We start from the raw sequence: 22,503 nt of genomic DNA on the forward strand, positions 1-22,503 counted from the left end.
TCATGGTGAATCATTCTTTTTATATGCTGTTGAATTCGATTTGCTAGTATCTTATTGAGAATTTTTGCATCCATATTCATCAGGGATATTGGCCTGTAGTTCTCTTTTTTTACTGGGTCTCTGTCTGGTTTAGGAATCAAAGTAATACAGGCTTCATAGAATGAGTCTGGAAGTTTTCCTTCCCTTTCTATTTCTTGGAATAGCTTGAGAAGGATAGGTATTATCTCTGCTTTAAACGTCTGGTAGAACTCCCCTGGGAAGCCATCTGGTCCTGGACTCTTATTTGTTGGGAGATTTTTGATGACCGATTCAATTTCTTGGCCAGTTATGGGTCTGTTCAAGCTTTCTCTTTCCTCCTGACTGACTTTTGGAAGAGTGTGGGTGTTTAGGAATTTGTCCATTTCTTCCAGGTTGTCCAGTTTGTTGGCATATAATTTTTCATAGTATTCCCTGATAATTGCTTGTATCTCTGAGGGATTGGTTGTAATAATTCCATTTTCATTCATGATTTTATCTATTTGGGTCATCTCCCTTTTCTTTTTGAGAAGCCTGGCTAGAGGTTTGTCAATTTTGTTTATTTTTTCAAAAAACCAACTCTTGGTTTCGTTGATCTGCTCTACAGTTTTTTTAGATTCTATATTGTTTATTTCTGCTCTGATCTTTATTATTTCTCTTCTTCTGCTGGGTTTAGGCTGTCTTTGCTGTTCTGCTTCTATTTCCTTTAGGTGTGCTGTTAGATTTTGTATTTGGGATTTTTCTTGTTTCTTGAGATAGGCCTGGATTGCGATATATTTTCCTCTCAGGACTGCCTTCGCTGCATCCCAAAGCGTCTGGATTGTTGTATTTTCATTTTCGTTTGTTTCCATATATTTTTTAATTTCTTCTCTAATTGCCTGGTTGACCCACTCATTCTTTAGTAGGGTATTCTTTAACCTCCATGCTTTTGGAGGTTTTCCAGACTTTTTCCTGGGGTTGATTTCAAGCTTCATAGCATTGTGGTCTGAAAGTATGCATGGTATAATTTCAATTCTTGTAAACTTATGAAGGGCTGTTTTGTGACCCAGTATATGATCTATCTTGGAGAATGTATCATGTGCACTCGAGAAGAAAGTATATTCTGTTGCTTTGGGATGCAGAGTTCTAAATATATCTGTCAAGTCCATCTGATCCAATGTATCATTCAGGGCCCTTGTTTCTTTATTGACCATGTGTCTAGATGATCTATCCATTTCTGTAAGTGGAGTGTTAAAGTCCCCCTGCAATTCCCACATTCTTGTCAATAAGGTTGCTTATGTTTGTGAGTAATTGTTTTATATATTTGGGGGCTCTGGTATTCGGCGCATAGACATTTATAATTGTTAGGTCTTCCTGATGGATAGACCCTGTAATTATTATATAATGCCCTTCTTCATCTCTTGTTACAGCCTTTAATTTAAAGTCTAGTTTGTCTGATATAAGAATGGCTACTCCAGCTTTCTTTTGGCTTCCAGTAGCATGATAAATAGTTCTCCATCCCCTCACTCTCAATCTAAAGGTGTCCTCAGATCTAAAATGAGTCTCTTGTAGACAGCAAATAGATAGATGGGTCTTGTTATTTTATCCATTCTGATACCCTATGTGTTTTGGTTGGCGTATTTAATCCATTTACATTCAGTGTTATTACAGAAACATACGGGTTTAGAGTCATTGTGATGTCTGTATGTTTTATGCTTGTAGTGATGTCTCTGGTACTTTGTCTCACAGGGTCCCCCTTAGGATCTCTTGTAGGGCTGGTTTAGTGGTGACAAATTCCTTCAGTTTTTGTTTGTTTGGGAAGACCTTTATCTCTCCTTCTATTCTATTTTTTTTTTAATTTTTTTTTAACGTTTATTTATTTTTGAGACAGAGAGAGACAGAGCATGAACGGGGGAGAGGCAGAGAGAGAGGGAGACACAGAATCGGAAACAGGCTCCAGGCTCTGAGCCATCAGCCCAGAGCCCGACGCGGGGCTTGAACTCACGGACCGCAAGATCGTGACCTGAGCTGAAGTCGGACGCTTAACCGACTGTGCCACCCAGGGGCCCCTCTCCTTCTATTCTAAATGACAGACTTGCTGGATAAAGGATTCTCGGCTGCATATTTTTTCTGTTCAGCACACTGAAGATCTCGTGCCAATCCTTTCTGGCCTGCCAAGTCAAAAGAGAGATCAGTCACGAATCTTATAGGTCTCCCTTTATATGTGAGGGCACGTTTATCCCTTGCTTTCAGAATTTTCTCTTTATCCTTGTATTTTGCCAGTTTCACTATGATGTTGTGCAGAAGATCGATTCAAGTTATGTCTGAAGGGAGTTCTCTGTGCCTCTTGCATTTCAATGCCTTTTTCCTTCCCCAGTTCAGGGAAGTTCTCAGCTATAATTTCTTCAAGTACCCCTTCAGCACCTTTCCCTCTCTCTTCCTCCTCTGGGATACCAATTATGCGTATATTATTTCTTTTTAGTGTATCACTTAGTTCTCTAATTTTCCCCTCATACTCCTGGATTTTTTTTTATCTCTCTTTCTCTCAGCTTCCTCTTTTTCCATAACTTTATCTTCTAGTTCACCTATTCTCTCCTCTGCCTCTTCAATCCGAGCTGTCGTGGTTTCCATTTTGTTTTGTATTTCATTTAAAGCGTTTTTCAGCTTCTCGTGACTATTCCTTAGTCCCTTGATCTCTGTAGCAAGAGATTCTCTGCTGTCCTGTATACTGTTTTCAAGCCCAGCGATTAATTTTATGACTATTATTCTAAATTCACTTTCTGTTATATTATTTAAATCCTTTTTGATCAGTTCATTAGCTGTTGTTATTTCCTGGAGATTCTTCTGAGGGGAATTTTTCCGTTTGGTCGTTTTGGATAGTCCCTGGAGTGGTGAGGACCTGCAGGGCACTTCCCCTGTGCTGTGGTGTATAACTGGAGTTGGTGGGCAGGGCCGCAGTCCGACCTGATGTCTGCCCCCAGCCCACCGCTGGGGCCACAGTCAGACTGGTGTGTGCCTTCTTTTCCCCTCTCCTAGGGGCGGGATTCACTGTGGGGTGGTATGGCCCGTCTGGGCTACTTGTACACTGCCAGGCTTGTGATGCTGGGGATCTGGCGTATTAGCTGGGGTGGGTAGGCAAGGTGCACGGGGGCAGGAGGGGCAGGCTTAGCTCGCTTCTCCTTAGGTGATCCACTTCAGGAGGGGCCCTGTGGTAGCGGGAGGGAGTCAGATCTGCTGCCGGAGGTTTGGCTCCGCAGAAGCACAGAGTTGGGTGTTTGCTGGGAGCAAGCAAGTTCCCTGGCAGGAACTGGTTCCCTTTGGGATTTTGGCTGGGGGATGGGCGAGGGAGATGGCGCTGGCGAGCGCCTTTGTTCCCCACCAAACTGAGCTCTGTCGTCTGGGGGCTCAGCAGCTCTCCCTCCCTTTGTCCTCCAGCCTTCCCGTTTTCCGAGCAGAGCTGCTAACTTATGACCTCCCAGACGCTAAGTCGCGCTTGCTGTCGGAACACAGTCCGTCCGGCCCCTCCGCTTTTGCCAGCCAGACTCGGGGGCTCTGCTTGGCCCCGGCTCCCTCCCGCCAGTCCGTGGAGCGTGCACCGCCTCGCTGCCCTTCCTACCCTCTTCCGTGGGCCTCTCGTCTACGCTTGGCTCCGGAGACTCTGTTCTGCTCTACACCTGGTTTTTGAATATTGAACTTATATCCAAAGATTCTCCTAAATTTATTTAATTCTACTAACTTGTCTGTATACTTGTCTGTATACTTATCTTAATTCTACTTACTTGTTTGGATACCTCTGTATATAAGTACATTATCATATCATCAGTAGATAAGTCTTACTTCTTATGATCCTTATTTTTCCAATACTTATTTTCTACTTTTTTTTTTTTTTCCCTATTGCACTGACTAGCAATTTCATTATAGTGTTCAATAGAAACAGGAACAGTGAGGACACTTTGTTCTGATTTCAGAGGGAAGACATTTCAATAACGCATATTAAGTATGATTTTGCTGTTGGATTTTTTTTGTAGATACTTATCAAAATTAAGTTTTCTTTTATTACTATTATTGACATGGTGCTCAATTTTATTATCAGCAGAAATTGATTTTTCTACTCTTTTTCTACTCTTATTAGATAATGTGTTAATTTTCAAATGATAAATCACCTTTGTATTCCTGTATTAAATCCACTCAGTTGTATTATTTTTATGCATTGCTAGACTCAACCTAACATTTAAAAATTTTACATCTATATTCATGTAACTGGTTTGAATTTTTCTTTTCTTGTAACATTCTTGACATGTTTAGTTTCAAGATTACACTGGCCTATTACAAGAAAGGGAGTTTTTCTCTTTTCCTATTTATATTTAAGACATAGGATGTTTCCTCCTTAATAGTTAGTCATTAGTTTTACTGTTCCTGGTCTTATTTTTCTCTGATCACTTTTAAGATTTTATCTTTAGTTAATGTTTTTAGCAGTCTTAAAATTAAAGCAGTGTTCTTCTGTATGGTTTTCCTAAATATGTACCCTGCTTAGGCTTAACATAATTTCTTGAATCTGTAGGTTGGTGGGTTTGCTTGTTTGTTTTTTACCGTTTTGGATAGTAAGTGATCATTTCTTTTACCATATTTTGTTTTTGCCCTATTATTCCTCTTATTTTTTATTTTATTTTTTTAATTTACATCCAAGTTAGTTAGCATATAGTGCAACAATGATTTACCCATTTAGCCCATCCCCCCCGACAACCCCTCCAGTAACCCTTTGTTTGTTCTCCATCTTTAAGAGTCTCTTATATTTTGTCCCCTCCCTATTTTTATATTATTTTTGCTTCCTTTCTCTTATGTTCATCTGTTCTGTGTCTTAAAGTCCTCATATGAGTGAAGTTATATATTTGTCTTTTTCTGACTAATTTCACTTAGCAAAATACCCTCCAGTTCCACCCACATAGTTACAAACGGCAAGATTTAATTCTTTATGATTGCCAGGTAATACTCAATTGTATATATATACCACTTCTACTTTATCCATTCATCCATTGATGGACGTTTGGGCTCTTTCCATACTATGGCTATTGATGATAGTGCTGCTATAAACATTGGGGTGCATGTGCCCCCTCGAAACAGCATACCTCTTCCCCTATGATAAATACCTAATAGTGCAATTGCTGGGTCGTAGGGTAGTTCTATTTTTAGTTTTTTGAGGAACCTCCATACTGTTTTCCAGAGTGGCTGCACCAGTTTGCATTCCCACCAGCAATACAAAGGGGATCATCTTTCTCCACATGCTCTCCAACATCTGTTGTTGCCTGGTTAATGTTAGCCATTCTGACAGGAGTGAGGTAGTATCATCTCATTGTGGTTTTGATTTGTATTTCCCTGATGATGAGTGATGTTGAGCATGTTTTCATGTGTTGGTTGGCCATCTGGATGTCTTCCTTGGAGAAGTATCTATTCATGTGTTTTGCCCATTTCTTCACTGGGTTATTTTTTGGGGGGTATTGAGTTTGATAAGTTCTTTATAAATTTTGGATACTAACCCTTTATCTGATATGTCATTTGCAAATATCTTCTCCCATTCTGTCAGTTGCCTTTTAGCATTGCTTGTGCAGAAGCTTTTTATTTTGATGAGATCCCAATAATTCATTTTTACTTTTGTTTCCCTTGCCTCCCTTGTTTCCCTTGACGTGTTGAGTAAGAAGTTGCTGCAGCCAAGATCAAAGAAGTTTTTGCCTGCTTTCTCCTCAAGGATTTTAATGGCTTCCTTTCTCACATTTAGGTCTTTCATCCATTTTGAGTTTATTTTTGTGGATGGTGTAAGAAAGTGGTCCAAGTTAATTCTTCTGCATGTTGCTGTCCAGTTTCCCCAGCACCACTTGCTGAAGAGACGGTTTTTATTCCATTGGATATTCTTTCCTGCTTTGTCAAAGATTAGTTGGCCATACGTTTTTGGATCCATTTTTGGGTTCTCTATTCTGTTCCATTGATCTGAGTGTCTGTTTTTGTGCCAGTACCATATGGTCTTGGTGATTACAGCCTTGTAATACAGCTTGAAGTCCAGGATTGTGATAACTCCTGCTTTGGTTTTCTTTTTCGAGATTGCTTTGGCTATTCGGGGTCTTTTCTGGTTCCATTCAAATTTTAGGATTATTTGTTCCAGCTCTGTGAAGAATGGTGTTATTTTGATAGGGATTGCATTGAATATGTAGATTGCTTTGGATAGTGTTGACATTTTAACAATATTTGTTCTTCCTATCCAGGAGCATGGAATATTTTTCCATTTTTTTGTTTATTCTTCAACTTCTTTCATAAGCTTTCTACTGTTTTCAACGTAGAGAGTTCTCACCTCTTTGGTTAGATTTCTTCCTAGGGATTTTATGGTTTTTGGTGCAATTGTAAATGGGATTGATTCCTTGATTTCTCTTTCTGTTGCTTCATTGTTGTTGTGTAGGAATTCAACCGATTTCTATGCATTGATTTTATATCCTGCAACTTTGCTGAATTCATGAATCAGTTCTAGTGGTTTTTGGTGGAATCTTTTGGGTTTTCCACATAAAGCATCATATCCTGTGCGAAGAGTGAAAGTTTGACCTCCTCCTGGCCAATCTAGATGCCTTTTGTGTTGCCTGACTGCTCAAGTTAAGACTTCTAATACTATGTTGAATAACAGTGGTTACGAGTGGACATCCCTATCTTGTTCCTGACCTTAGGAGGAAAGCTCTGTTTTTCTCCATTGAGAATGATATTAGCGTTGGATTTTTCATATGTGGCTTTTATGATCTTGAGGTATGATCCTTCTATCCCTACTTTCTCAGGGTTTTTATCAGAAAGGATGCTGTGTTTTGTCAAATGCTTTCTCTGCATCTATTGAGAGGATCATGTGGTTCTTATCCTTTCTTTTATTGATGTGATGAATCACATTGATTGTTTTCCAGATACTGAACCAGCCCTGCATCCCAGGTATAAATCCCACTTGGTTGTGGTGTTTTCAATGTATTGTTGGATTTGGTTGGCTAATATCTCGTTGAGGATTTTTGCATCCATGTTCATCAGGGAAATTGGTCTGTAGTTCTCCTTTTTAATGGGGTCTTTGGTTTTGGAATCAAAGTAATGCTGGCCTCATAGAAAGAGTTTGGAAGTTTTCCTTCTATTTCTATCTTTTGGAAGAGCTTCAAGAGAATAGGTGTTAACTCTTCTTTAAATGTTTGGTAGAATTCCCCTGGACACTCACCTGTCCTGGACTCTTGATTTTTGGGAGATATTTGATTACTAATTAAATTTCTTTACTGGTTATGTGTGTATTCAAATTTTCTACTTCTTCCTGTTTCACTTTTGGTAGTTTATGTTTCTAGGAATTTGTCCATTTCTTCCAGATTGCCCATTTTATTGGCATACAGCTGCTCATAATATTCTATTATTGCTTTTATTTCTTCTGTGTTGCTTGTGATCTCTTTCATTCTTGATTTGGGTCCTTTCCTTTTTCTTTTTGATCAAACTGGCTAGTAATTTATCAAGCCCTATTATCTCTTTTTGAATTCCATGTTAAAACTTTTAACAAATGTTTCTTATTCTTTCTCCAATGTTTTCATTTCAAGATTTTTTAGGAAATGATCCTCCAGTTCATTAATCCTGTCTTTTGCTGTGACTTATCTACTGTTAAATCCTTTCACTGGAGTTTTGAAATTCAATTAGTGCATTTTTTAGTTTTAGAATTTCAATTTAATTCCTTTTTACATATTCTGCTTCTCTAATGAAGTTCTCAATCTTTTTTTCCTAGTTATTTGAACATATTAATCACTTTCTGAACTTTAAAAAGAACTTTTTTTTATGTTTATTTATTTTTCAGGGAGAGAGAGACAGAATGAGAGTGGGCAAGGGGCAGAGAGAAAGGGAGACACAGAATCCTAAGCAGGCTCCAGGCTCTGAACTGTCAGCACAAAGCCCGACGCAGGGCTTGAACTCACAAACCCTGAGATCATGACCTGAGCCGCAGTCAGACGCTTAACCAACTGAGCCACCCAGGCATCCCTATCAGTTTTTTAATTGTAATCATCATTTTAAAGTCATGGTTAGTAGCTCCAATATCTGGATCACTCGCAGGTATATTCATATTGTCTGGGGCATTTTTGTTCTCTTCATAGTCATGTGATTCTGCCCTTAGTGTAATTATTAATTTCATACAGAATGACTAAGAAAATTTACAAATTCTATGCACATGATATCTTCTTTCAAAGAGGGCTCATTCTAAGAGCTCAAATGTCCATCGATAGATGAATAAAGATGTGGTATATATATATATACAATGAAGTATTACTCAGTAATCAAAAAGAATGAAATCTTGCCATTTACATCTATGTGGATGGAACTAGAGAATATTATGATAAGCGAAATTAGTCAGAGAAAGACAAATATGACTTCACTCATATGACGACTTTAAGACACAGAACAGATGAACACAAGGGAAGGGAAGCAAAAATAACATAAAAACAGGGATGGGGACAAAACATAAGAGACTCTTAAATATGGAGAACAGAGAGTTACTGGAGGGGTTGTGGGAGGGGGAAAGGGCTAAATGGGTAAGGGGCATTAAGGAATCTACTCCTGAAATCATTGTTGCACTGTCTGCTAACTAACTTGGATGTAAATTTAAAAAATCAAATAAAAAAAAAAAAGAGGGCTCATTCTAGGAATTCAAAATGGAGACTGATTACTCTAAACAGGAACTAAGATCATTTAGGAAATTTCAATCAGAGGAGGGTTCCATCTACCTCTAATTGGCCTCTTCCTAGAGTGCAACCCTGCTTTTTTTTTTTAGTATATGAAATTTATTGTCAAATTGGTTTCCATACAACCCAGTGCTCATCCCAAAAGATGCCCTCTTCAATGCCCATCACCTACCCTTCCCCCCCCCCCCCCCCCCCCCCCCCCATCAACCCTCAGTTTGTTCTCAGTATTTAAGAGTGTCTTCCCTGCTGCTTTTTCAACCGAGGACCTATGTTGTCCACAGGGACTCTCCAGCCTGGTGAGTCCTGAATATTAATCCTTGCCTCCTCAGCTTAGCATGACTTAATGGATTTGTTATCGTTGATGTTGTTATTATTGTTTCAAACTTATTTATGCCCACTGGTGCCACAAATTACTACTTAAGACAGTCATGGAAATAACTTACCTTTTTATTTAGCAATTTTGAAATGCAGTTGAGCCTTAAACCATGTGTGGGTTAGGGGTGCTGACCTCCAGGCAATAAAAAATTCATATAGAACTTCTGACTCCCCAAACTTAACTACAATAGCTTACTGTTGACCAGAAAAGCCTTAGTGATAACAAACAGTCAATTAACACATAATTCGTATGTTTTACTCCTATATACTATGTTCTTACAATAAATAAGCTAGAGAAAACAAAATGTTATTAAGAAAATCCTAAGGAAAATATATTTACAGTACTGTACTACTTATCAAAAAAATCTGCATATAAGTATAACAGTGCAAACCCGTGTTGTTCAAGGGTCAGCTGTATATATCACTCATAGTGCAAACTATAGCCCATGGGCCAAATCTGAACACTGTTGTTATAAAGTCTTATTAGAACACAGCCATACTCACTCACTTATTGACTATAGTTGCTTTTGCATTATGTCAGAGTTGAGTCATTGTGACAGACTGTATGGCTCACAGAGTCCAAAGTATTTACTATTTCATCCTTAACAGAAAACAAAAAACGATCCCTTATCCACACTAAACAAAGTAACTATAAAAAAGCACCCTGGGGACACCTGATTGGTTCAGTTAGTTAAGCACCTGAGTCTCAATTTCGATGCAGGTCATAAACTCGCAGTTCATGATTTCAAGCCCCACATCAGGCTCTGTGCTGACAGTGGGGAGCCTGCTTAGGATTCTCTCTCTTCCTCTCTCTCTACCCTACCCCACTTGTGTTCTCTCGCTCATGTGCTCTCTCTCTCTCAAAATAAATAAACTTAAAAAATTGTTTTAAAAAGCATTCTGCCAGTTGGTACCAAAGGGTTTCTCCCAAGCTTTTTCAGTTTGGACATACTAGATCAAAAATCCAATTATCAATAGGTTGATCACTTAATAATTACATATCCACTCCGCTCACCAGATACTCATACAAACACATGCAAGACTATTAAGAATTGTATAACCTTAAAAGATAGGTATAGGCAACAATGCTCCTTGGCTAGTAGTTAAAGAAACCCTTCTCAAAAAAAATGTGCTAGAGTTGTCTGGTGACAGACAGTACCTACACTTGTGGTAAGAACAGCGTAACATACAAAGTTGTCAAATCATTAATTTGTACTCCTGAAACTAATACAATGTTGTGTGTCAACTACAATTTAAAAAAGAGAGGGAGAGAGCACTACACTGAGTGTGATGGGAAAAAGTAATCTCACCAGGGATAAAGCAGGCTTCCAAACAACCATAAGTGAAGGCCATACTCCAACTGTGGGAGGCCATAAATGAATTCAGAGAAGCCAAAGAACTTAGATGAAATGAGAAACAGTATCCCTAGTTATCAAGGCCACTGAGAAAAGCTGTAACAAGCCGTGACTACAGGACATCAAAAAGAGAAACTGAGAACATATAGCTACCTAAGGAATTCCAGGATTCATATTATCTCTGAGAGTCTGAGCTTAGAATCCATATAGTTTTCCAGCCCAAAGCTTTAATTTTTGAAGTGACTGGGTTTAGCCCAGTTTCTGCTCATCTACTTCTCCTCTTCCCACAAATACACACACAATCAGTCTCTCATCTCTCTTCAACATATTCTTTCACATCTTTCAGTCAAAAACTGGCGAAAGTTAAACAAACAAAAAAAGAAAAAAAGATACAACTCATAAAAATATTTGCAACTTCAGTATTAAGTAGCAACCAAGATTACATCACACACATAATCACAGTACAACATGATAGCACTCTATACTCATGGGACTACAAGCAATGTGTAGGCTTCCTTCTAGTACACTGCCTAGCACATAATACATACCCAGAAAATAAACGAATGTTAAATAAGCAGTGGTGTAAAACAGCAGTTAATAGAAGTAGTATTAGATTAGCTAAATGCCTAAAAATCCCCAGGTTATCAAGCAGGTTTTTTTGCTTGTTTTTAATTTTAAAAATTTCAAATTGCAAAAGCATCTCAACTAGTTGCTAAAATAGATGATGAAAAACCAAAAGCTTAAGAATACCATATTTATATTTGGAAGTATTATACAAAATAAAGTTAGCAAATAAAGTTAATAAAATTTCTCTAGATAGAATATATTCTAAGACTTTGATAAATAATTTAAGTATAGATGATAGAAGTTTTAAGAATACTTTGAAATCTAGTATATACTAAAATAGATCTTACCTGCTTTTTTAAGTTATCATTCAATTCTTTTAATGCATCAAAAGAGGACCTTAGCCTCTTACTTTCTTTATTTCTTTCCTTAAGAACTTCAGTTAAGTGCTCAACTTCTGCACTGTGCTGCTAGAAGGGGAAAAAAATCTGATTTAAAAATTAGGTGTGGATTCCATGTCACAAACGCTACTGAACACAAAGTAATTAAAAATTAGAACTCCTCTGGGCACATGGTTGGCTCAGTCAGTTAAGCATCCAATTCTTGATTTCGGCTCAGGTAATGATCTCAACAGTCATGGGATCAAGCCCTGTGTCAGGCTCACCGTTGATGGACCACAGCCTGCTTGGGATTCTCTCTCTCCTTCTCTCTCTGCCCCTCTGTGCCTCGTGCACGTGAGTGCTCCCCCTCTCTCTCAATGTAAACATTAAAAAAAAAAATAGAACTCCTTGAATCAGGACTTTAATCAATGTATTTAAGCATATATGACTAATACCACAATTAATTATAAAAACGATGTCATCAAACAAAGTAATAACTAAGCATTGAAAGCATTTGTTAAGTACTTACTAAAAAAACTATTTTGTGCTTCTGCTCAAAAGAGTCCACTGAAACTCAGTAAAATAACTTCTTTCACACCATGGAATGATAAAACAATGAAGGGTTTCTGATCTTTTTTTTTTTTAATGTTTGAGAATGTGAGTGAGTGGGTGTGAGAGAAGGAGGGGCAGTGAAAGGGAGAGAAAGAATCCCAGCAGGTTCTCTGCCTCAGTGCAGAGCCTGAGGCAGGGCTCAATCTCACAAATAGTGAGATCATGACCTGAGCTGAAACCAGAGTCAGGCACTTAAACCAACTGAGCCACCCAGGCTCCCTGGGTTTCTGATCTTCTTCAAGAGTCTGGTTAGCAATTCATAGGTTTATAAGTTAAAATTTAAGATTTAAGTTACCCTGAGGAATAAATATCCATAGATATAGAACTAATTTCTTATTCTCATAAAGTAGCTAATTGTTTACATCTCAAATTTAAAAACATATTAATATATCTGAGTCTTAAACTATTTGACTTTCCTTAATCAGTTTTATAAATAATTGAAATCAATTAACCTTCTAATCACATTTAAACGAGATAGCACTTTTTGATTTAAAGTACAAATACATGTCACCTTTTATTCTCAATTTATTCATAATGTATTAAAACAAGCAAATTTCTATAGGAAATAAAAAAATTGAATTAATTTCTTTCTTCCAAGTAATCATATAGGAACTATTAAAAAAAAGGCTGTTATCTTTACACTTAAGAATAGCGACAAATCTAAAGAGAAAAAAAATCAAGAAGTCTAGTATGGAAACCTCTTGAGAATCCAAGCATTTCTTCTTTTGCCCTGTTTAAAAATCCAACCACGTGAAAACATTAGCTTTATGCAATTTTATTATTACATTAAATGATTCTTTAAATAACTTAGTATCTAACCACAAATACAGGTATTTCAAACATTAGGTTAACATTCTCATTGTCCAAATTTTTCCAAATCGGAAAGATGTTAAAAAATAGGATATGAGTTCCATTTCCGGAATGGCAAGATAAGCCCACTACATTCTAGTTCTGTTACTGATTACAACTGAAAACCTTAGACAAAACACAAAAAGTAACCCTAAAGACTGTAAAACGTAAACAGAAATAGGGAATTGTAGCAGTCTTGCCCCAGGGCAGGCCCCCAGCACTCTGAAGTGCAGCAGAGCACTGTAGGCTGCTAAACTGAGAGAAACTCTGCCTTTACAGTCAGGGAAGCCAGGAAAAGGGCCACTGTGAGCCACGGAATGTGTGCAGTATCTCAGAGAAGAGACTCAGAAAAAGAATCTTTTCATTCAGGTGTACAAACACCTGTAGAAATCTGGCTTAACTCTAAGCATAGCACAGACAAAAGTGGCAAAGCAAAGGTGGAGAGATCAGAGTTCGGTTTAAAAATACCACCCACATCTCAAACTAACCCCCAATTCTGCAAGCATGGGAAAGACACAGGCACCATACTGAGGGTCTTGAGAACTGAACTGATTTAAACCATTGCCTGAGTATTAGAGTAAACCTAAGTGGCACAGGTACAACTCCAAAGCTTTGAAAACTGAACTGAGATTGGGTCACTTCCCACAGAAGGTGAGAAAGAACCCTGGCCTAAATCTAATGAGGATGGAATAGGGAAAATGGAGTATGAAGATCCTGAGCTCACCTCCTCTCATGAACACACCAAGGTTACAACTACATGGACAGCAACTCCCTCTGAGAATGACCTGAAGACTAGCAGGACAGCTCTTTCACAGGTAAAAACATAAAGAAACAGACACATCAAGAAGGGTGAGAGTTAGGGCTCCTGGGTGGCTCAGTGGGTTGGGCATCCAACTTTGGCTCAGGTCCTGATCTCACAGGTCATGAGTCTGAGCCCTGAATCTGGCTCTGTGCTGACAGCTCGGAGCCTGGAGCCGGTTTCGGATTCTGTTTCTGTGTCTCTCTGTCCCGCCCTGCTCACACACTATCTGTCTGCCTCTCTCTATCTCAAATATAAAAAAATAATAATAATAATAAAAGAATTTTATTTTTTTTTAATTTTTTTTTTTCAACGTTTATTTATTTTTGGGACAGAGAGAGACAGAGCATGAACGGGGGAAGGGCAGAGAGAGAGGGAGACACAGAATCGGAAACAGGCTCCAGGCTCTGAGCCATCAGCCCAGAGCCCGACGCGGGGCTCGAACTCACGGACCGCGAGATCGTGACCTGGCTGAAGTCGGACGCTTAACCGACTGCGCCACCCAGGCGCCCCTAAAGAATTTTAAAAAAAAAGTACACAATCTTCCAAAACTGAATCAGGAAACAGAAAATCTGAACAGACCAATTACTAGTAATGAAATTGAATCAGTAATCAAAAACTGTCAACAGCTAGCTTCAGAGGTGAATTCTACCAAACATTCAAAGAGTTAATACCTATTCTTCTCTCAACTATTCCCAAAAAAATTTAAGAGGAAGGAATGCTTCCAAATTCACTCTGAGGCCAGGATTACCCTGATTTATTCCAGGGATGCAAGAATGGCTCAATATTCACACACCTATGTGATATGACACATTAAAATAATGAAGGATAAAAACCATATGGTCATCTCAACAGATGCAGAAAAAACATTTATCAAAAGGCAACATCCATTCATGATAAAAACTGTTAACAAAGTGAGTACAGAGGAACATACCTCAACGTAATAAAGGCCATACATTGGAAAGCTATAGCTAGCATCATACTCAAAGGTGAAAGCTAAAAGCTTTTACTCTAAGATTAGGAATAAGACTAGAATGCCTACTTTTACCACTTTTATTCAACACAGCATTGGAAGTCCTAGCCACAGCAATCAGACAGGAAAAAGAAATAAAAGACATCCAAGTTGGTAAGGAAGATGTAAAACTGTCCTATCTGCAGATGACATTATATTCTATATAGTAAACCATAAAGAATTCACCAGAAACTATTAGAATATATGAATTCAGTAAAGTTGCAGGATACAAAATTAATATACAGAAATCAGTTGTGTTTTTATACTAATACCATAATAGCAGATAGAGAAATTAAGAAAACAATCATATTAACAATTGCACTAAAAACAATAAGAATACCTAGGAATTAATTTAACCAAGGAGGTGAAAGACCTTTACTCTGAAAACTATATGACATTAATAAAAGAAATAGAAGATGTCACAAATAAATAAGATATACCATGCTCATGGATTAAAACAACTAATACTGTTAAAATGCCCATACTACCTAACGTAATCTACAGATTGAATGCAATCCTTACCAAAATACCAACAGCCTTTTTCACAGAACTAGAACAAATAATACCACAAAAGACCCAAAACAGCCAGAGCAACTTTAAGAAGAACAAACTTGGAGGTATCATCCTCGCAGTTTTCCAACAATACTGCAAAGCTATAGTTATCAAAACAGTATAGTGTTGGCACAAAAACTGACATGGAGATCAAGGGAACAGAACAGAGAGCCCCAAAATAAATTCACACTTATATGGTAAAGTAATCTACAACAAAGGAGGAAAGAAGATACAATAGGGAAAGAGTCTCTTCAATAAATAGTGCTGAGAAAACTAAAAAGCTACATACAAAAGAATGAAACTTTCTTAATTTAGGAAAACACTCTCTCATACCATATATAAAAATAAATTAGGAATGAATTAAAGATCTAAATGTAAGACCTGAAACCATAAAACTCCTAAAAAAAAACAAGGGTACTAAACTTCTGGACATCAGTCTTAGCAATGGTTTTTTGGTCTCTTCAGACAAGGGCAACAAAAACAAAAATAAACAATTGGGGGGGAAAAAACCACAACTGGGTCTACATCAAACTAAAAAGCTTTTGAACAGTGAAGGAAACAATAAAACAAAAAAGCAACCTACTGAACAAGAGAAGATATTTGCAAGTTATATATCCGATAAATGTGGATACTGGTTAATACTCAAAATATATAAAGAACTCATACAAGTCAACACCAAAATAAACAATCCAATTAAAAACCTGAACAGATACTTTTCCAAAGAAGACATACTGATGGCCAACAGGTACATGAAAAAAATGCTCAATCCACTAAAATTGTCAGGGAAATGCAAATCAAAACCACAATGAGATATCACCTTATACCAGTCAGAATGGCTTGTATCAAAAACACAAGAAATAACAAGTATTGGTAAGGATGTGACGAAAGGGTAACTTTGTGCACTGGTGGTGAAAATGTAAGTTGATACAGATACTCTGGAAAGCACTATGGAAGTTCCTCAAAAAATTAGAAATAAAAATACCATATGATCCAGCAATCCCACTGTTGGTTATTTACCTAAAGAAAATGAAAACATTAATTTCAAAAGATATATGCATACCTATGTTCACTGCAGCATTATTTACAGTATCTAAGATATGGAAGAAACCTCAGTGTCCACTGATAGATGAATGGATAAAGATGTGGTATAAATCCACAATGGAATAGTACTCAGACATAAAAAAGAATGAAATTCTACCATTTGTGACAACATGAAGGAACCTAGAGGGTATTATGCTAAGTGAAAGAAGTCAGAGAAAGACAAACACCGCATGATTTCACTTATACATAAAATCTAAAAACAAAACAAATGAACAAACAAAATAAAACAGAAACAGACTCCTAAAAGAAAGAATTGGTGGTGACTGCCAGATGGGAGGGGAGGAGGTAGGCAGTAGGAAAAACGGGTGAAGGTGGTCAAAAGGCACAAACTTCCAGTTATAAAATTAAATAAATCAGGGATGTAAAGACACCATAGAGAATATAGTTAATAATATTGTAATAGCATTCATTATATAGTGACAGATGGTAACTAGTTTATCGTGGTGAGCATTTCATAATATATATAAAAGTTGAATCACTATGTTGTACATCTGAAACTAACATAAGGTCCATAAGCTATACTTCAATTTATAAACAAACAACTCAATTGGGTTGACTGCTTAAAAAAAGAAACATTCTCCAGAGGATTATAACCAGATCCAGAATCTGTATAATATCCACAATGTCCCAAATATAATCCAAAAGTCACTGAACATGCAAAGAACAAGAAAAATGTGACTATGTCACAAGAAAAATACCAATCCTTACATGACCCAGATGTTGAATTTTTAGGTGTGTCCTATGAGGTAAATACAAATGAATGCAAATGGAAAGATAAAAATGCTCATGAGGAAAATTAAACAATTTTAAAAAGAACCTAATTAGCAATTTTAGAACATAAAATATCAGAAACAAAAAATTCACTAGATGATCTCAGTAGCAACATGGATATGCAAGGATAAACAATGAACATAACGACAGACAACAGATATTATCAAATCTGAAGAACACAGAAGAAATAGATGAGGAAAAAGGAGCAAAGCCTCAGCAGTTTGTAACAGCAAAAGACCTAACATATGAGTCACTGGAGACACAGAAGGAGGAGAAAGCAGTTGGAACATAAAAAATATTTGAAGAAATACTGGTTGAAAACTTCCCAAATTTGGTAAAAGACATTCATCTACAAAGTCAAGATGTTCAGGGAACCCCAAACAGGGTAAACTCAAAGAAAAACATGTGGAGATACCTCCTAATTGAATTGCTGCTGAAAACCACAGATAAAGAAAAATCACAATTCTATTTATATGACATTCTGGGAAAGGCAGAAGTACAGGGACAGAAAATAGGTCAGGGGTTGCCAGGGTGGGGTGCAGGGAGCAGGGAGGGATAACTACAAAGGAGTGTAAGGAAACCTTTGGGGTGCTAGAATTATTCTTTATCAGAATTATGGTGGTGATTACAAGACTATATGCATTTTTCAAAACAGAATGAAATTCATTCTCTGTAAGTTACACAGATAGTAATGTATCTATTGATATGAAACAAAGTATACTATATCACCTAGATAATATTCTTGAGAAAAATATTTAACCTGAATAAAATCCTTAGCAAATCCATCCAGGACATGACATAAAACTGCTGGCCTGGAATCTTCAAAGAAAGGTCTTACAAAAAGAAAACTGGTTGACTGCTCTACATTCAAAGAAACCAAAAAGACATAAAAATCAAATGTAATGCAAGAATTCTGTCTAGTTCTTTGATCAGAAAATAAAAACAAAAGATTTCAAGGCCCAACTGGGAAAGTGAATGTGGACTGTGTATTACATTAAATTATTCAAGTACCATTAATTTCCTAATATGTTAACCATGCAGCAAATGTCCTTATGCTTACTTAGGAGACACATAGTCCTAAGATTAAGTAGTGATAATACTAAGGAAGTATTTAGGGGTGTTGAGTCATGATTTTTGCAAATGAGTTTCAAATGGCCCAGGAAAAAACACGTGGGGGAAGGGAGGTTGGAGAAGAATGTGACAAAATGCTAAGATCTAGTGAATCTAAATTAAGAAGAAAAACACAAATTATATTACTGTGAAATAAAATGCTATATAGTTACCTCCTTTATAATCTGAAATCTTGTAAGAACCTCTTCTTCGACACCTTTAATTTTACTCAAAGCAGTTTCATGTCTGAAAAGCAGTTGTTCTCTTTCAACTAAAAAACGTTCCCGCTTTTGAAGTTCTTCAGCAAACTCCTGTTGGGCTGCAGTTTCACACTGTATTAAAATGTCAGATTCAAGTGTTTTTAGAAAATATATTCACAAACTCTACAAATTATGTTTTTATTTACTGAGGTTGTAGCTTAATCAAATGGTGTTTAGGACTACATGGGTACAAGTAAAGTGTGGATTACAGTAACAGCCAGACTAGCACAGCAAGTAAGCTTGCACAGAAATTCTATCTTGTTGCAAAATGATGTGACAACATAGTGAGATTCTACTATGAGGACTCTAGAGAATTTGAGGTACAAAATGCATCAGTACTATGCAGAATAACCCCCTTTTCAGCTTCAATTCCATGTCGTACTTCAACTTCACCATCTGCTCTTTTCCTATACTCTCCGCCCCCTTCCCTTCTTGTCCTTCACTTGGACTGAAAGGCCCCAGCCCTACATTACAGTACTAAGCACCTTCCCAGCCTCAGTGCTGCACTACTCCATACCAATGGAGAAAACTCACACATCAGGAAAAGTTATACTGTTGTAAATTCATGGAACCTATATCGGATTCCAGAAATCATTTTATATTTTCATGATTCACTCTCTCTCTCACTCTCCACAGTGTTTATTTCAAGCCTTCTCCACTCTTTACTTTGAAACCTCACCTCCCTCCTACACCATTCTGTTCAGACAGCCTCATCTCTAACTTCACAGGGAATACAGAAGACAGCAGAAGATGTAGAAGCTTTCTGGGACCAGGCCTCCACCTGCCTTCACCTGCCTCAGTTCCAGCAGTTCCTGAGGGAGATACACTTAGCCTTGGAAGAGATGGATTCCAATGCAATCATTAACAGATGCACCACCATTGGTCAACTGTTAACAAAAACTTGCTAGAATTCTTTTATCTCAGCATGATGAAAGCCAGAATGTCCTACTATGATGCTTATATTGTTTGATTAACAAAGAATCCCAGAATTCTACAAAATTGAAACTTAACTCCTGAAAACAGAGTTGTCATCTCATATACTTTTAACATTCAGATTTAATATAAAAGAAATTGGTACTTTTACTCAAAGTGGTGGATATGCATCTGCAAATTACTATTCTGGTTCGCTTAAAAATATGGTCTCATTAGTGTCAGAACTCAGAATCATCTTAACGGATTTAACATTCACAGACAAAAAATGCAAACTACATCAGTGAGACAGCTATCAGATTATGGGGGAAAGACAACTCTGGGATGTTGATGATGGGAACGTAAATAAGTAGGCACAGCCACTGTGGAGAACAATTTAGTAGCACCCTGCACATTTTCTTCTTATAAGTTAAGTCTACTTAAACAGAACTGTTTGTAAAGTATAAACTCCATCTTATGTATTTATACAGAAATAAATAATGGTGGTTTATTTAGAGGCCGAAATCCTACATGGCAGTTAAATAGGGGCGCCTGGGTGGCTCAGTAGGTTAGGCATCCAACTTCAGCGCAGGTCATGATCTCATGGCTCATGAGTTGGAGACCCACATCAGGTTCTGTGCTAACAGCTCGGAGCTTGGAGCCCACGTCCGATTCTGTATCTGCCCCTCTCTCTGCCCTCCCCTGCTTCTGTTTCTGTCTCTCTCTCTCTCTCAAAAATAAACATTAAAAAAAATTTTTTAATGAGTATCTTAAAAAATAAAAAATAAAGAAATAAAATGAATGAACTAGATCTACATTTTCCAAACACATAAATCTCAAAAATATAACAATGAATGAAGCAAAGAAACTACAAAAAGAAATCCACAATATATCATTACTTATGTAATGTTTTAAAACATTCAAAGCAATTACTACATGTGAATACATAAAAGTGCTAAAACAGGACACAACGGATCCACACCAATTTCAAGGGAGTGCTTAATTCTGGGAAAAGGGAGAAGAAATGGGAGGGAAGAAGGCTGTTTCAACTCTAAGTGAAATACTCTACTTCTTTTAAAAATAATATATAGAATTATTAATAAAACATTAGCATTATGCAATATTAATGGGTATACAGTTGATATTATAATATTCCCTATGTTTTTCTGTAAGTCCTAAGTATTTTATAAACTTTTAAAAACTAAAATACAGTGTTACCTAGTCAAATGTTGCAAATGAAAAGATACTAATAATAATAAAGGAATTATTTCCTGCACAAAAAATGAAGTTATACATTTCAAAAAAACATTCAAAAGGAAAAAATAAATTTCAAAAAAACAGAATTCTCTCCTCCTCCAGTTTTGTTCCCTACCCTTAACAAAAAGCAGCATCATTTATCCAACAGCCAAAAGAATAAACCTACATTTCATTCTTGACTAAAACCCTACTGAATGGGGTGCCTGGGTGGCTCAGTTGGTTAATCATCCAACTCTTGATTTCCACTCAGGTCATGATCTCACAGTTAGTGAGACTGGGTCTTGCATCCAGCTCCAAGCTATCAGCATGGATTGTCAGCAATCCCATGCTTGGGATTCTCTTTCCTTCTCTCTCTCAAAATAAATAAACATTAAAAAGAATAAAAAGAATAAAACCCTACTGTACACCTTCCATATCAAAACAATCTCCAAGACCTACTGATCCCATCCCTTAAAAATGTTTAGACTCCATTCACTTCTTTCTACCCATCATCCTAACCCAGGACACCATCAGACTAGTCACATGTCTTCACATTCTGCCCTCTCTCTAGATCTCAGCTACAGGTGGACGCTTTAAATACCTATGTGAATGACTCCCAATTTAGTTACACATCCAAGACCTTTGTTCTAAATGCCAAGCTTTTAACTATTATGTCTCCATTAAATTCTCAAACTTAATCCTCCAAACTAAAATCTTGATCTTTCTCTCTATATCTATTCTTCCAAGTTGTACAAACCAGAAATATGGGAATCATCCCAGACACCTATTCTCTCCTATACCACATTCAACTCATTACACCAAGTCTAGCCAATTTTACCTACAAAAGCAATCTCTAATCTATTCAATTCCATTTCTCTGCCACCATCCAGTCCAAGTTACCATTACCTCTCACCTGCATGATTACAGTAGGATATCCTTCCCAGTCTCCCAACTTCCACACCTATGCCCCTACAACCCATTGATTTAATAAGCATACATTACATTAAGCAATTCCCCTACTCTAAAAATCCTGTTACTTAATACAATTTCCTTGAATGAACATATCATCAGGCTTCTAGGGCTTCTCATACTAGACCATCACAGTCTAGTAGGGCTTATCCCTTACTCTTCCTCCACAGTTTAATTTAAATGTTACTTTCTCAGAAAACCTTACCTGACCTTTCAATCTATCCCAATCAGGTTTCATACTGTACCTATATTATTTACTTAAATTTACAAAAGTATAACTATATGAGTGCTCACAATTGATTTTAATAAGCTATGTGTGGCAAGAACCATATATATTTTATTTACTTCCATACACTCAACACCAAGCATGCAAATACATATTAACAAGTGTTCAAATGTATGTTGAATAAAATCAAAGAGTAAGACAAAATATGTACACTTAATAACATAACAGATGACCAAAAAAAATGTTTAAGTTAGATTCAACTATAAATTAAACTAGATTAATCCACTGCACTTCATTTTTAATTAAATATTTGTATCTATATTGTGTTTACAGTAAATGATGTGTCTTTACAAACTTGCTTATTCTTTTTTGCCTGCTAATTCTTTTTTATCTTATAAATTATTAGTAAAAGAATCTTTCCAATGCGCTATTTGTTACTCTGCCACTCATTTGCTTAAAAAGCTGTAGTAGCTGGGACACGTGGGTGGCTCAGTTGGACTTCAGCTCAGGGCATGACTTCACCATTCTTGAGTTCAAGCCCCACACTGGGCTGTGTGCTGATAGCTGAGCCTGGAGCCTGCTTCCAATTCTGCCTCCCTCTCTCTCTCTGCTCCTCCCCGCAATGTGCACGTGCTCCCTCTCTCAAAAATAAAACAAAAACAGGGGTGCCTGGGTGGCTTAGTCAGTTAAGTGTCTGACTTCAGCTCAG

At 37.1% G+C, this 22,503-nt stretch overlaps 1 protein-coding gene across 5 annotated transcripts in view; it reads right to left on the bottom strand.

The window, feature by feature from the left end:
• The window catches only part of CCDC138 (coiled-coil domain containing 138), a 141,566-nt gene that overhangs the window by 103,105 nt on the left and 15,958 nt on the right, over nucleotides 1-22,503 (bottom strand). For 4 of the 5 annotated variants that reach the window (XM_030310274.1, XM_030310270.1, XM_030310271.1 and 1 more), the window contains 2 exons: nucleotides 18,368-18,526; nucleotides 11,359-11,478 (listed from right to left, as the gene is read on the bottom strand). In XM_030310274.1, coding sequence (XP_030166134.1) covers nucleotides 11,359-11,478; nucleotides 18,368-18,526 — 279 coding nt within the window. The remainder of the gene's footprint in view (nucleotides 1-11,358; nucleotides 11,479-18,367; nucleotides 18,527-22,503) is intronic. The other variant, XM_030310269.1, reaches the window with a different exon arrangement.

The sequence above is a fragment of the Lynx canadensis genome, chromosome A3, assembly GCF_007474595.2.
Source record: "Lynx canadensis isolate LIC74 chromosome A3, mLynCan4.pri.v2, whole genome shotgun sequence".
NCBI lineage: Eukaryota > Metazoa > Chordata > Mammalia > Carnivora > Felidae > Lynx > Lynx canadensis.